The following is a 16940-nucleotide window of genomic DNA, read 5'->3' as shown; positions in this document are numbered from 1 at the left end:
ACAGTTAGACATGTATCAATATATATATATATATATATGTGTGTGTGTGTGTGTGTGTGTGTGTGTGTGTGTGTGCGTGTGTTTGTTTTGTGTGACTAATAATAATGGGTTCTGGATTGGATGTACTGAAACTTTTATTACAATTACAATTAATTATAACAGCTCACAATCGATGACTGTTTAAGACTTGCTCCCTTCCTTACTGGACTATGAGTGTCTTCTCTTCCCTTGTGATTAGTGACAGATGAAGAATCACTTGCGACTGAACTGAAATCTTTTGCGAATCAATTAATTCATAAAAGAACTCTCTTTTAAAACTGGGGGTGAACCAACAAGAGACCACCACCTCAAACTAGTTTGTGTATTACTCTGTCGTTATTTGTGTTTTATCCCTTGCTATGAAATGTGCCTAGTGACCTGGTAACCAGCAATGGAGGTCCCACTATTGAGTGCGTACCTCGGAAATGTGTTTACCGAACTGTTGTCTAGCGATGGGTATACATGTTACAACATAATCAACTAGAGTTGGGAGAGGGGGAATGTGCGTGTGTCATGGAAAGTGTGATGCTGAATAGTGTTTTGACTGTTAACACAGGAATACACTGGCAGTAAAACTACAAGCTATGGGCTGCATGATCAAGGTTCAACACCTAGCAGAGGAAGTACATTTTCTCCCTTCCACCACATCTAGAAGGGTTATGAGGTTCAACCAGCTTCCTACCACATATATACCAAACACTCTGCCACTACAGTTAGAGCGTAAAGCTGATCACTCGCTTCCTTCCTAAATAAAATAAGGAAAGTAGGCTGAAAATCATTACTTTTCTCCTTAGGCATAAAACATTAGTACTTTAAGACAATTCCAACAATATCCAAACTTTAAAGCTAAGGGAAGTTTGAATGGGAACACAAATCATACATACACTATACTTATTAAAAGCTAGTAAGTTTACAAGTTGTAGAAAAAGGTTGAACTCACTTGCTTTTGCGCAAAATGAATAGCCAGAAACAGCCTGAGAGGAAAAAGAGGAGAGACATCATGAAGTAGAGGGCTGGAAGAGGCATCTCACCAGCTGACAAGTAATTTCCACTGTTATTTTCTTCAATCTCCAACTGCAAGAAAATAAACACTTACTCATAATTTTGGGAGTAATACATCCTTTCTTTAGTCTACTTAATCACACTGTATCAACTACACAGGCTCTCCCAGAAGAGGTTCAAATCAGAAACCGCCTGAACAGGAAAGACAAATGCTAACACTGCACTGTAATGTTTGGTAAAATATACTTCTATGTTCTACCACTCCTTTACAATGATTCATAATGTTTTAAAATTTACAGCAGTCAAACTACACTTACCATAAAATTATGAACCACTGGAGAACCATCTTTGTAATTTGGACAATTGTGGAAATATAAGCTGTACAGTCCTTCATCAATCTCACTTTCAACAGATACCACAAACTGTACAAAAAAAAAAAACATTGCATGTATTAATGTTTCAAATACTGAAAAATCAAAGAAACTTTTAAAGACCATTTTCCATGTCCACTGCCTGGCTAGACAAGAAGTATATCGAAATTACTGGGTTTCTGGACTTTGTCCATCATCCTGTTTCCATCCTCAGGTGATGGAGGGAAGACACCTGCAGCAGCATATTGTTTCATAGGCTCATTCTGTCTCCACTATCTGGAGAAAGGAAAGAGTGCTTTACTCTGCAGGAACTATTAACGCGGCTAACAGATCACAAAGCCTTCTCTTTTGGCACTGTCCACTGACTATATACAAAGATGTACTATATTTACTACTATGAGTAGCTACCTTTTCCTTTTGCTTGATGATGGAGAGACAGCCAATGTCTAAAATGTTTCACATCTTCTTCAGGCAATGGACAGTACAAAAAGAAAATAATCCTGTTAACAGCAGCAAATCTATCAAATCACAGACCATCATTCTATATGAATTACATGTATTTTACTTATAGTATGTTCCTGATTTTAATAATGCTTTCAATTTACAAGATAATACGGCATCAAATGACAAGACCATTAGTGAATAATGAACTGGAAAGGATATGAAAGGAAGTGGTCACATCCTAATTAACACATTCAGGACCGGAGGGGCAAATTGGCCCTCTATGTTTCTATTGCATTGCGGACTGGGCGGGCCAACTGGCCCTTTTCTGACGCGTTATGTTGCAACCGACTATAGCTCGCTGTGTGGCCATGTTGCATCATGCGTAGTTGACCTCGGGAATGTTTGCTAGCTTAGCCAGTAACATGAGCACGCCCATTTCCTGTCACACCCTAAAGAAAAAAGCCTTTGTTCGAGTCCAAGCTTCCACGTATGAACCAGGAAGTTAGCAGTGCAACATGGATCAGAGACGAAAGCAGTTGCAGGCGAAGCATTCTCTCGGAGAACAAGAAATATTAGATTTGTTCTCCGATGAGCTATCAGATTTACCAACTGCTTTGTCTTCTGATAGCGAGGCCAGCCTCAGTGAAAGTGACAGTGACAGCGCACTGTGGCTTATAAACTGAGCACTTTTCAATTCATTTTCGGTTTTCAAAAAGGTGAACAGAAATTCTACTTTGAAATACAAAGCATTTCTGTTGAACTTGGCAAAAGCTTGAGCTACTGACCTCACGGTGGCGGCAGTACCTGCGTCAGACACAGACGTAGTGCAGCCGGGGCCATTTGTTCGCACCCGCCGGAGGCCTCATGTGGACCCCCCTGGATGACTCTTGGGTGATATGCGGAAACACACCCTCGTGAGAATTGTGAAGAGTGAACATTGTAAGAAGTACCCTTCCAGGCAGTGCCGTGTGTGCGCAGTAGACAAGAAGAAGAGTAGGACTGCGTACATCTGCAAATTCTGCATGATGAATCTTCACAAAGGGGAATGTTTCCAGAGATATCACATGCGCAAGCACTTCTAGGAGCTCTGGTAAGTGTTCTCCAAAAATTTTAGTTCATAAAATTAATTAGGAGATTTTATATTAATTTTTAAAGTGAACAGTGCACAAGTTAGGGTGCTAGGCTTAAAAACCCCAGTTCCCAGGGTGATTTAAATATTTAAACAACCGGTCCGCAATGTGTTAAAGTCCTATGCCAGAATTTGCCTTGTGGAACTGAAGAAACCCACAAAAAACCTCTGGGCCAAGAATGACACATAATTTGATACATCTTGTATTGTCTATAAGTAGACACCTAAAATTCACTCCCAAATGATGGCGTATACTTACGGTTGTAGTGACATTAGCAAGTTCAGTACACCACACTTACAGATTCACACTTACACTGCAGAGCAAGGAAAGAGCAGATACAGACAAAAAAAACAGTCATTACAGAACAGAGAATGCAAAAACTCCTGGTATAAATACCAGTGAATGATGATGGTGACAATATTATTAATTAACTAACTAGTTCATATATTTTACCCATCTTATACAGGACTATAAAAAAGTAACATCTTTCACATCCACGAGACATGATGTGACTAACTTTAAACAGCATTTTGTGTAAAGAGGTGATCAACTTACATTAGTATTGAAATATTTAACTCCATCAGAAATTCTTTCAGTAATGGGAAATTCCAGCTTCTCTAATTTTGGACATCCTTTTCCTGCATGGACTGGTCTGGTAACACTTAGATTCCCTGCACCACAAAAGCCATACATGACACTCTGAACATTTCAACATTTGTTTCTTGTGGTGGCAAGAAAGACCAAAACAGGGTGGTGTTTGCTTTACTAACTCACTAGTAACAGAACCTTACGATTTATCACTGCCAGTTCAAAAACCTACCACCGGGCCCAAGTCTCAGTCACATCTAAGCACTCCCATTTTCCTAACACAAGTCCTTAAGAACCATTTTTATTTTAACCTTCCATTTCCTTCTTACAAGCAATTGCGGCATGAACCTGACCTCTCACCTCCATCTAGTGTCAAGGTCAAAAATGGTGCAGCTACACCTCCACTTCCCAATATGTCTTCAGGGCATAGTGCTTAATTAAGTACAGGGAAAACTTTACTTTCACCCTTTTTTCTTTCTTACATGCCAAGTTGCCATTTGCATAAAGTTTCTTCATCAAATTTTTATATGCACTATTTGTCTTTCACATCCTAGCGACAAGTTTAGTCCATCATAGCCCGATTTTACTACCTTAATAATATTAGGTAATCTGTATAAATCACAAAGTTTCTCTTTATGTATCAACTTAAACTGCTCACTTACTTCATCCCTTGTAGATCCAAGATTTCTCCAGGCTCCTTGCTCTCAAGCACTTGTAATTCAGGGATTTCCTTCAAAGTTACATTAACAAATTCTCTCCAGCCACATTCAGTGAGGAACATTTTTGTTACGTCTCTTAAAGGACATGTGTAAATTGTGGATAACCTGATCTTCACATCATGTGTTAAATGTAATTCAAAATGACACCATCAACTGAGAGTGACAAATTACAATATCTACACACACAAAATGTTTCAGTGCCTACAGACCTGCTAAGTTAAGAATGAAATGCACTCCACAGTGGCTAAAAAGTAACAACATCGAAACAAATCTTTTATGAATGCTGTAATTAATATACTTGTTTAAACCAGAAATAAACTGCTTGTCTTTGAAGAAGCCTATCATTTGGTAGACACATACTAATACTTTTTGAGGAACTTACCACTTCCATCTCATTCAACCTTGAAGATGGAGGCATCAGGTTCCTCCAAAACACTGGTACCTAACTACCAATCTACATGGTGCCACATTCCAGAAGACAGTAACCTTCACAGTCACTGCTGTGAGGACCTCATATCTCAAATATTTACTCTTTATTTTTAACTAAAAATTGCAGTTTCTGTAAATCTCTGAAAAAGAAAAAAAATGAGGGGGGGGGGAGAAGGGCTAAGAAAATGTATACACACTTTAACATAGGTTATCTACATACATTTTCAAAGTTAAATGGAAATGTAATATATGGTGTGTAGTGTGATATCCCTCAAAATATGATGCCAGTCACATGAATGCCAGAGCCAGCTTACCGAACGGCAGAACAGTTGCTGTTCAAGCAATCCAAGATAATTTTGAAGTGGCACTGGAAATCCGAAAATGTGTCCTAAGTACAAATACAGTAACAGCGTGAATTTGCAATAGAACTTCCAATAAGATTAACAATTGCATGCATTCATGAAATATTTGAGGCTAATGGCATGCACAAGCAAAGATCTTTTTGTGTTATTTTTTGAAAGAACGGTTACTGGCCCTATGTACTTCAACATGCTTTCTATATCCATTTTACCTGCCATTCATCAGCTCCATGAAAATGAGCCATTTTACTTTCAACAAGTTGGAGCACCACCATACTACCACCAAGATGTCAGATGTTATCACACGTTTGCCTGGTTTAACCCCCCTTGATACTGTGATGCATTGCGCTATGGAGGACATCCCCTCCCCCACCAGCGGTGACGTGGCGGCATCAGAGCGCTGTTGCTACTACGGTAACAGGCCAGTCAACACTCTGCCCCCCTCCCCACAGTGACATGGCAGAGGAGTGGCTGTGTCAGGCAACCATTGCCGCGGTGATGTGGCGGGGGATGCCGTGGTTACTGCACAGCAGGAAACAACTCTAAATGGCATTGCCCAGCAACACCCGTAAACAGGCGACATGGCAACAGGGAAGCGAGGCGCTTTCCATTGTCTGGCTGAGGGTTTATAAGAGAACTGCACTGCCTAAGGAGTCAGTTGAATTGTAACAGTCACAGAGTTCAGTTGTAGTGAGCGAATCGTGAACGTGAAGCATACCGATAGTGTGAGAAGTTATTGGGAGTTTGTAATACAGTGACACTGGTATAGCTCCTGTGTTATAAATACATGAAGACTACTGAGGACCGAATGAATTGATTAGTGTATAGGGTTTGTAAATTGTGTAAACCCATAACAGTGTTATAATTAATTTTAGATACGCTCTGTAGGTTGTTAAATAAACGAATTAACAATCCAAACAGCATCTTCAGTGGCAAAACATATTACAATATTTACATGTGGGGGGTCCCTGAAGGATGTGGTATATTGCAGAAAACCACCAACACTGCAGACGTTTTGGGAAGAAACTGAAATGTCTTGTGCCGCTATGGACACCTTGACCACAGCTGGTCATGCATTAGTCTGCCAAACTCAGATGTGTCTACAAGCTAATGGTGGGCACTCTGAAAACTTGTTCTAGCTCAACATGTGTCACAGCCATCCCTTTTTGTCTTTCGTGGGTACTGAATTTGTATTACCAATAAACTATTTAAGCAGATATATTGCACACTAAAGTGTGCATATATTTTTTGGACCACACACCCCATATAAATCTTAAAACTTTTTAGATCTATACGTTTTTATGCTAACAAGTGAATGTAAATGGATGTGAGATGGTTAATGATGAAATGCTGGCCGTGTATTGGCTAGCTGGCAGCCAGCAGAATCACCACAAGTGCTGTTCAAGTTACATCCCTGTTTCTGCTTTTGGAAGAATAGCAGCCACTAAGGATATCGAAACACACTGAAATACACACAGAATAGCAGACTTAAGGCTGGGACCACACAAGCATAGGAAGCACGTCTGTTGCAACGAACATACGTAGGTCGTACCGAAAGTCATACGCAACTTCTTTTTGCATGCAACCTGGGAACAGCAGACAAAAGAGAGTAGGGTGGTAGGTGGAACCAGCTGTTGTGTTAACCTTGAGTGTCTTGTGATGTCAATAGCTTGCATCACGTGACCAGTATCACTCCTAACAAAATGGCCAACAACGATATGTTGTTTCAGCAGCGTGCTGTCATCGAATTTCTTGTGAAAGAGGAAATCCCTGCTGCAGAAATTCACCAGAGACTTCAGCGTGCTTATGGAAGTGTGTGCATGGGTGTGAGCAGTGTTCAAAGATGGGTGAAACATTTTTAAGATGGGAACACCAGCATCGAAGATGAGCCTTGGAGCAGTCGTCCTTGAACAGCCTCAACTGAATGCAACAGGGAAAGACTGGATGAGTNGAAAGCTGGTTTCACCATTTCGAGCCTGAAACGAAACGGAACGGAACGGAAGAGTATGGAATGGCACCATTTGCATTCTTCATCAAAAAGGAAGGAAAAGACAGTGCCATCAGCTGCGAAGGTGATGGGTACAGTCTTCTGGGATGCAGAGGGATTTATTCTGGCCTAATTCCTGGAACCTGGGCAAACCATCAATGCTGCTCGTTATATCCAGATGCTGCACAAGCTCCGTCATGCATTGCGCGATAAACGTCCAGGACGAAACATCATCATCCTGCATGACAACGCTCGCCCCCACACTGCTTGCCTCACATTGGAAGTAACTGCAAAGATGGGGTGTGAAGTTCTTCCACACCCCTCCTATAGCCCTGATCTGGCACCCTCCGACTATCATCTTTTCGGATTTGTGACGGATCAGCTGTGTCGACGTTTTGAGACAAGGGAGGCAATTCAGAAAGCAGTGCGTCAGTGTCTTCGGATGGCTGGAATGGAATTTTACAGAAGGGGAATTTTCAAATTCCCAGAACACTGGGAGAAATGTGTACAAAGAAGTGGCGATTATGTGGAAAAATAAAGAAAGGTCTGTAGATTGAGGTGGTGTGTTTGGTTTGTCAATAATAAAGCACGTTACTTTACAAAAAATTTTTGCTCATGACTTTCAGTACGACCCTCGTACTTTATATGATGGATGTTGCTGAGGACACCACACAGTTGCAGAATGTGGCATGTAGTTTTTTGTCTGCAAAGGAGCCAGAAGAAAGCAATTAGCCTCTCTTGTTTATTTCTACAACGGACATCACAACGTTCGTTACAGCGGACGCACTTTGTGCGCTCATGTGGCCCCAGGCTAAATGTTTTAAACCGCCAGGACAATTATTATGATAACAGTATTTGCTATTTGCTGTTGGTGGAATGAAGACTGGCAGGGGAAACTGAAGTACTCAGAGGAAACCCGCCCCAGCGTCACTCTGTCCACCACAAATCCCTCTTGACCAGACCTGGGATCGAACCTGGGCCGCCGCGGTGGGAAGCCAGTGACTAACCACTTGAACTATGGCACAGCCTCATTTTAAACATACTTAATGCCAAATATACTGAATACCAGGCACTGTGAAAAGGGTGAGGAAAGGTACATAGGTATCAAATTTTGCTTCATAAGAAGCAAAACGTGCCCATAATTCATGCCAGATCTATTATGTTCATACCTCGAACCCCAATTCCTTCAGCATGTCTCTTCTTTCTATGCTGGTGTACGAGAAATGCGTCACTGAAGCGGGATGCTGCATAGCCCCTTTTTGATCGTACTTCAGCCATCTCTTCAGTATCTTTAGATATTTGAATTGATTGAAAATCATGACTGCAATTTATCTGTAACCTTTAAAGGAAAAATATGTTTTATGTTTATTTGAATAATTTTAATGAACTATAATTTTCTCACCAAATAATGCTAAAGAATACATGTTACCTCTCACCTATATTTATTACTAAGAGATCATTGAACTTTAACAGATTTAGTACAAAAAAGAAAACGTCCTTAACACTACTAAATGGCTTATGAGATGAACAGCACATTACATTCCTTCTAGCCAAGAAAATAAATGAAGGAATGACAAGAGAATTGCATATTTTACAAATAACAGGTTTATACAGCATTACAAAAGATGGGGGCCTCCTGCCTCACATTAAGAATTTATAACGTCTACTTCCCTTCGTGGGGGCATGAAGTACCGTAGTTGGTTGAGGCAGTATGCTACAAGCCTGAAGATCGCAGGTTCAAGTCCCGATGAAGTCATTGGATTTTTTCAATTGAGCTAATCCTTCCATCCACACTATGGCCCTGGAGTCAACTCAGGCTCTAATAAAAATGAGTACCAGGAATATTCTTGGGGGTAAAGGGCAGCTGGTGCGTACGGCTGACAACCTTGCCGCCATCTATGAACCCATTGTCTAGAAAATGTGGGAACCTCAACATCTCACAACCCTACGGGCCTCCACAGCCTGTTACAGGGATACCTCTATTTACTTTACTTTTACTTCCCTTCATATTCTTTAACCTGTATTGTGAGACCAATATGAACTTTATATAAACAATGATCCATTTATATGTCAAATTTCCATCAATACAAGTTCTGACTACTTAGAGGGATCCTGTAGGGTCCTATAGGTGGTATTCTAGAACAAGCATATAGAGAATTATAACTGAGAATCCTGAAATTATTTCTGACAATAAAATTGTTAAGCCAATTAGAAGGAGAAGCAGTGTTCATGCAATTAAATGCTGCAGCAATAGTAGCATTAATTTACTGTTAGTTTTGAATCACGGACACCCCACTTCAGGGAAAACGTGTTCAAGTGAACAGTGATGAAGTGCCACAAAATTTGAAGTAATGGTATTGGAGATGTCTGAAGTGCTGATAACAGTTTGGTTACATTAGTTTAAATTAAAGGGAGTGACCATCAAACAACACTTTCACTGACCTACTGCTTCATTTACTAGAGCACTGGATGCTCTTAAAAGTCCTCCTAGCAGTATGGCTGTTTGTTATCTGTACAAGACTTGCAATCAATGTCAGTTACAGAGTAAAGTCTGTCCTACTTAAGTTTTATACATCCTGCTTTGCTACTGCACTAGGAGGATGTAAAAGTGGCTGAATAAACTGACACACTAATTACTGCCATGACAAAGTAACTTAACTGACATGCCAGTGAGAATGGTAACACTCTGGTCAATTTGCACATTAACCTTTCTCATCTGAAAGTTGCCAGTAGGGCAAATGGAAACCCACTGTCACTTTACATCATGATAACACTGTCACGTAGTATGTGTGACTATAGACGGGTTTTTGATTGATGAATAGATTTATTGACCACTTACACACTCACGACTCATTACTACACTTTAAGAGATCGTTAACACACACACAAACTAATGTCCTCAGTCTATTACAGTCTCTACTAGCCATTTCCTGGCAACAGATTTTAACATAGAAACTACAACAGTCTCATTGTACCACACACTCCAAATATCACACAGAAAGTCTTCTCTTTCCAGCCTCCCATACAGAACTGCACTAAACTGACTTTGTCCTTTGCTTATAATATCTCGGCATGGATGACATAGAAACACCCCGCTACCATTGTTGCAGTTCAATTGTTGCATAATTTAGAATCTGCTGCCTAGAAACTGGAATGTGCTTACCTTGCAATTGCCCAGAAATTGTCACTGTTCGCAGAGTCACTGCTTAGAAATGGGTCTACATGCCAGAGAACTAATGTCTTTCAAATTCATACGAACAGGCATCTCGTTCACTATTCTGTTGTCCTCTAGAGCTCCAAAATGAGATAGAAATATGTAATGATGCTTCTTGAATGCCTCTGATTATCTCATCACCTCATTTATGGTCAAAAACTCTACAACCTGTTACTTCACCAAGATATTTTTATGTAAAAAATTCCTCACTGACAGCACCAGTTGAATGGCCTGTTTCTGTTAAGCAGTTTTCATGTCACCAGTTACATTAGGAACATTCAGCTTATAATGATTTTACAAGGGAAAATTATACTAACACAAGCTAATTCCTTGATGTAGCTGAACCCACACAACCCACTACAAACGTCATTCTCACATTCCATTCTGAATATTCACTCTGATTTTCGTGCAATAAAATCAAAATAAGTAGGTCGTACCAAAAGTCATGAGCAACTTCTTTTTGCATGCAACCTGGGAACAGTGGTAGGTAGAACCAGCTGTTGTGTTTACCTTGAGTGTCTTGTGACATCAATAGCTTGCATCACGTGACCAGTATCACTCCTAACAAAATGGCCGACAACGATGTCATTTCGCCAGCGTGCTGTCATCGAATTTCTTGTGAAAGAGGAAATCCCTGCTGCAGAAATTCACCAGAGATTTCAGCGTGCTTATGGAAGTGTGTGCATGGGTGTGAGCAGTGTTCAAAGATGGGAACACCAGCATCGAAGATGAGCCTTGGAGCAGTCATCCTAGAACAGCCTAAACTGAATGCAACAGGGAAAGACTGGATGAGATCATTCAAGATGACAGGCATGTGACTGTGGATACAATAGCCCGAAAACTTGGAATAGGGCATATTGCAGTACAGGAGATGATTGAAAGCTTGGGCTATAGGAAAGTTTGTACTCGTTGGGTCCCGCGGTTATTGACCGAAGACCACAAAGGTCAGTGAAAAGCCATCACCTCAGAACTACTGCAGAGACATAGACATGAAGGCAATGATTTTTTGCTCTGTATTCTGACAGGTGACAAAAGCTGGTTTCACCATTTCAAGCCTGAAACGAAATGGCAGAGTATGGAATGGCACCATTTGCATTCTCCATCAAAAAAGAAGCAAAGACAGTGCCATCAGCTGCGAAGGTGATGGGCACAGTCTTCTGGGATGCAGAGGGGTTTATTCTGACCAAATTCCTGCAATCTGGGCAAACCATCAATGCTGCTCGTTATGTCCAGACGGTGCACAAGCTCCGTCGTGCATTGCACAATAAATGTCCGGGATGAAACATCGTCATCCTGCATGACAACACTCACCCCCACGCCGCTCACCTCACATTGGAAGCAACTGCAAAGATTGGGTGGGAAGTTCTTCCACACCCCGCTTATAGCACCCTCCGACTACCATCTTTTCGGATTTGTGACGGGGATCAGCTGCATGGACAACGTTTTGAGACGAGGGAGGCAATTCAGAAAGTGGTGTGTCAGTGTCTTCGGATGGCTGGAACAGAACTTTACAGAAAGGGAATTTTCAAATTCCCAGAATGCTGGGAGAAATGTGTGCAAAGAAGTGGCGAATATGTGGAAAAATAAAGAAAGGTCTGTAGATTGAGGTGGTGTATTTGGTTTGTCAATAATACAGCATATTACTTTACAAATAATTGTTGCTCATGACTTTCAGTATGACCCTCATATATAAAATAAGTGTTATTTCATCCATGATATGTATACAGTTGCCGTCTTGTAGTGCACTCAATTTCACCTGTTACTTCACGACATGTTTCGGCAACAAAGTGCCATCATTAGGNATATAAGAAAAACGACCCCCATAGTGGAAGAACCACAAGCAAGTTTTAATTATGACACATAAGATGAATAATCTTAACAAGTTTTAGTGTGTGTTATTATATTTGACAAATGCGCACTTTTTAAATACTTTTTAAATAATTTTATAAAGGCAAGCAATGAAATAGATTAGCGTAATTAGGGCACCTAATGATGGCACTATGTTGCCGAAACATGTCGTGAAGTAACAGGTGAAATTGAGTGCACTACAAGATGGCAACTGTATACATATCATGGATGACAATGAGTGCAACAGGCTGCTAAAATACAACATAGTGTTATTTCACTTCAAACCTAAAATGTTAAGAAACCTGAATTAAAAAGATCACAGACAGGTGTGTGTCCATATACACTTCCCAGTCTTAATCTATTTATGAGATATTTATCTTACTTTAGTGAATTTTTGGGATGAACTGCAAAAAATTTGGTTGAATAATGTGACACATTAAGTATAATTATAGTCTAAAGAGCAAAAATTACTATATTTGTCTATTCTGCCAACTTCTTTTTCCTTATCCCTTTTAGGGCCACATCTTAATTCTTAGGAGAGTTTATTCATGTATAAATACAGGTGAACCTGATTCCTTAGTTTTCTGAATTTTGGAATAATGTGGTAATTCTGAAGAATGAATTTTTCATACTAAATAGAGGAGGTATGCATTTTCATTTGCTCAACATGCTACTTACAACTTCTTCTTCAGATTAAGCCGGAAATATATGGTTTCACTGTTGGGCTTTGGATGAGTCCAATCTTGAAGCAGACATACATCTTGATGGTCCTCCAAGTATGGATTCACAGCATCATTCCTTGTGCGATCCAGGCTGAATCCAAACTGCATAAAATAAAACACTACATTTTCTAAATTCCAGAATGTAACAGCATAATTTCTTTTTCGCTAGTCGGGGGTGGAGTCCAGCTGGGTCCACTGGGCACAGAGGCCACTCATTGGCCTACTGTACCTACCCCGGGTGATTACGATGGAGAATTTGGTGGAATGAAGATTGGCAGGGGAAACCGAAGTACTCAGAGAAAACCCACCCCAGCGCCCATTTGTCCACCAGAAATCCCACTTGACCAGACCCGGGATCGAACCCAGGAAGCCAGCAACTAACCGCTTGAGCTATGGCGTGGCCATATGTAACAGCATAAATACTACTTATAAACTATGCCACATAAACCTCATCAAATGGTGTGCTACACATCAGGAGTTCTCAACCTTTTGTGATTCACTGACTAGTAAAACAGCAATGGGTTTTCTGAGGAACAGAAGTGTCATAAAATACATAGAAAAATTAAAAATTGGTTTAAATTAATAATTTATCTCCCAAAACAAAATTAAGCTTCATGAGAAACTTTCCGTTTCCTTACTGAATGCTATTATGCCCAGGCATGTAACTATCTGTACATTTTTTAAAAGACATATTATAAATTAATATATACGTTTACATTTCTATCAGTGATGTCATCAAAATTAATTGAATAAGCAATATTACCAAATTACAAATGAGAAACTTTCCCAATTGTCATGCAGAAATGTATGATCATGTATCGCTGAAGTCTGAATGACATATCACACTCACTGTTTATTTTGATTTAACACTATTTCATATACATTTTCTGTGGGGGGGGGCGGATGGTTCTGCAAACTACTAACCAATTAACCAGTAGTTCAAGCTTGCTGTATATATGACATCTCTGAACTGCAAATGATTCCTTCAGTACTAGTAGTCACTAGTTAAAGAAAAATTAGCACATAAATAGTGCACATACTTTCCTATATACAATTGAAACTGACTATATTACCTTTAGAACAAAACAGACTGTTGAAAAGTACTATCTTCTGGGATATAAAACCCTGTGGTCTGCTGAAAGTCAACCAATGTTTCAAAGAAACATTTAGCTTCCATCTTCTGGGTCAAAGAATATGCTGAGCAAGAAACCAGCATTAAATCAGATGGAAAGCTGAGCCCAACCCTGAAGATGGAGGTGTTATGTTCCTCCAAAATGTTAGTTGACTTTCAATGGACTACACGATGTATATCCCAGACGACAGTACTCTTCAAAACCACTGCTGTGAGAACCTCAAATCCCACAAAATCCACTACTAATTGACAGATCAGAATATTTCTGGTTATTTAGTACCAAAAAACAAATACGAATAAATCCATCTGGCTAGTAAAGCCAACTTTGACAAACTCAGCACTTTGTGTTTGGGACCCTTGTGCATATACCATAATTTTCCTGAAGATACCAATTACCTATGCAGTTTTATTTAGGTACATGGGCACCTTAAATTCCTTAAATTTAATCAAAATAATTAACAGCCATTTTCAACAAAATTGCTATTTTATTGTTTGGGGTCCATTTATAATACCCTTATTTCCAGAATATGAATGTTTGTATACATGAGGCATTGACCTATGATGGATAAATTCTTAATAGTAAATATAAATAAAATCTTCAAAAATCATTCTGGCTCTAGCAAGGTGCACATCTATTCACACACGTAACTGGCTCCATGAAGTTGAAACCTTCCCAAGAAGCCATCAGTTCCTCAGCTAACTCAAGAATTTCCCAACATTTTATGGGACCTGAAGGTTCATTGCCATGTTCACAAGAGACCTCCACTGGTCCCTATCCTGAGCCAGATCAATCTAGCTTATACCATCTCATCCTATTTCTCTACATACATACACACATACATGAGTGGGCCTAAACTTAGTAATCCAATTGCTATTATAGAAAAAATTATTCCTAGGTTTCCAACTGCTTCCTTTTCACCTCTTTCATGGCAGATGATGTGTGAGATTATTCAAAATCCAGGTAGGATTAAAATGTATACTTCTGGGTGCCTGAACAATCAGAACAAGTACTGGTATAAAATGGGGTAACCCCCTCCAGCAGGGTCAAAGAAGGAAGTGTTTAATTTTTGGTCTGTTAGTAGTATTGTGATCCCCCCCCCACTAAAACTGGTAATAATAGTAACAGGAGTGCACTGCAACTTTGTGATTTAATGCATGTAGCCTATCCCTCTAATATATATTTTAATATTATCCTCCCATGTATGTCTAGGTCTTCCTAATGATCACTTTCCTTCAGGAATTACCATCAAAATCCTACTTGCATTCCTCTTCTCCCTGATGTGTGCTACATGCCCTGCCTGTCTCATCCTCCTATATCATTCTAATTTTATTTGGCAAAGACTACAAATTATTAAGCTCCTCATAATGCATTTTTCTCCAACCTCCTACCACTTCATCCCTCTTTACTCTAAACATTTTCCCAGCACCCTGTTCCCAAACATTCTCAGTCAGTGTTCCCCCTTAATGTCAGAGACAAAGTTTCACGCATATACAAAAACCATTCATACATATACAGAGTGTATCAAAACTCAACAGCAAAACTTCAGGATCGGAATCCCAATATAGAGAGAAGAAAAAAAGTGTATGACATGGTTCCGGAAATGCATAATTACAGTTATCCAATATTTTGGTAATGTTAGTGTAATCTGACACTCCCAACACTGTTGCACTGAATACATCTGTAATGCCAGCTGGAACACTCTGGTCACATATCAGAGGAAATGTTCAAAATCTGGTGATCAAGTTCTTTTTCAAGATCGCAATACTTTCTCGTATGTAACACATATGAGAAAGAAAAATTAATTGTACAAAAAGAAACACTTTTATAGCTGTCAGAAGTAAAAAATTTGCTATGGTTAACCACATTAAATTCAGCGTGGTAGTGCACAGAAAGTGAAAAGAGCTTAGGTTAGAATAATGTTCTCATTCGTTGGTTCATTATGTGCATGTGAATACATTACACGACTTACCACATCAAGTTCATGGTATGGAGTAGGGCGAAAATTACGAAGTTTCACTTCAAGTAATCCACCCTTGTAGAAACCAAATGTACTAAGAGCGATATATTTACGGACATCATTCTGTAATCATACAGAAAGTGCATTAAATATTTCTAACAATAAAGGGGCTTTCGCAGTCAAGTAAAATCAAACATACAGTGCGGGAACAGCATTTATGGTCACGCCTACTGAAGGTTTCAGTTATACCCTGCACATTTAAAGACACAACTATAAGTAAACTACGAAACATACTTTTATATCCAATTTATGAATCCTAGCACAACAATGCTGCAGAATCATAAAAAGCACTATATATTCACACTTATGCTTCGCTTCCATGTCTGCTAATCACTATCGATTCCGTCAGATTCTACTGCCAACCTAAACACAACATCCGTAATTTTAACAATTTCATCCGTCGCAGGAAAACACGTAGCATAACGACATAAACGTATATGAAAGTGTGAGCACAGCCACGGAGTATTCAACATTTCATTACATTTGGGCAACACACGGATTAGTAAATGTGGCCGGGGGAAAGCGCATAAAAGTCGCACGACGGAAGCTCCATGTCAGCGGGAACGCCAGGAACAATTTCTTTCTACTTCTTCCAAAAAAGCTTGACCGAGCTGGACTGCATGGATGTCGCTGCACTTCGCGCGTACCTTGCAAGTCGTCCGTGATAAGAACAGTCACACTACTCTTGATATGTAACTCCATTTTCTATGCGATTCCAACTTTATTGCTATCTATGTGTGCTAGAATAGTCTCCTGTCCAGCGTCGGTAGTCGGATCGGTACGAACAAAAAAAAAACTCCGTGATTTTAGTCCGCAAGCGAACTATACTGACCGAGCGACCGCCGCTTGTCGGTGAAGTTAGTGCCAACTTTTGCGGATAGAGGATGTCGCGTGGTCAGCGCAACGAATCCCCACGGCCGTTAATTTCGGTTTTCTAG

At 39.9% G+C, this 16940-nt stretch overlaps 1 protein-coding gene across 2 annotated transcripts in view; it reads right to left on the bottom strand.

Moving 5' to 3' along the window:
• Positions 1–16598, bottom strand: part of LOC111875576 (protein GPR107) — a 48722-nt gene extending 32124 nt beyond the window's left edge. The window contains exons 1-7 of one of the 2 annotated variants that reach the window (XR_002844749.2): positions 16237–16597; positions 15955–16065; positions 12809–12954; positions 8238–8407; positions 3542–3657; positions 1359–1463; positions 980–1113 (exon numbers count right to left, since the gene is read on the bottom strand). Coding sequence is in view for 1 of the 2 variants with exons in the window: in XM_023871936.2 (XP_023727704.1) it covers positions 980–1113; positions 1359–1463; positions 3542–3657; positions 8238–8407; positions 12809–12954; positions 15955–16065; positions 16237–16323 (869 nt within the window). In the remaining variant the exon portion in view is untranslated. Of the gene's footprint in view, positions 1–979; positions 1114–1358; positions 1464–3541; positions 3658–8237; positions 8408–12808; positions 12955–15954; positions 16066–16236 lie in introns of both variants that reach the window. The other variant, XM_023871936.2, reaches the window with a different exon arrangement.
• Positions 16599–16940: the final 342 nt, after the last annotated feature.

Source organism: Cryptotermes secundus, unplaced genomic scaffold (assembly GCF_002891405.2).
Source record: "Cryptotermes secundus unplaced genomic scaffold, Csec_1.0 scaffold1078, whole genome shotgun sequence".
Taxonomy (NCBI): domain Eukaryota; kingdom Metazoa; phylum Arthropoda; class Insecta; order Blattodea; family Kalotermitidae; genus Cryptotermes; species Cryptotermes secundus.
The sequence above is the reverse complement of the archived record's forward strand: the minus strand, read 5'-3'. Positions and strand labels throughout refer to the sequence as shown.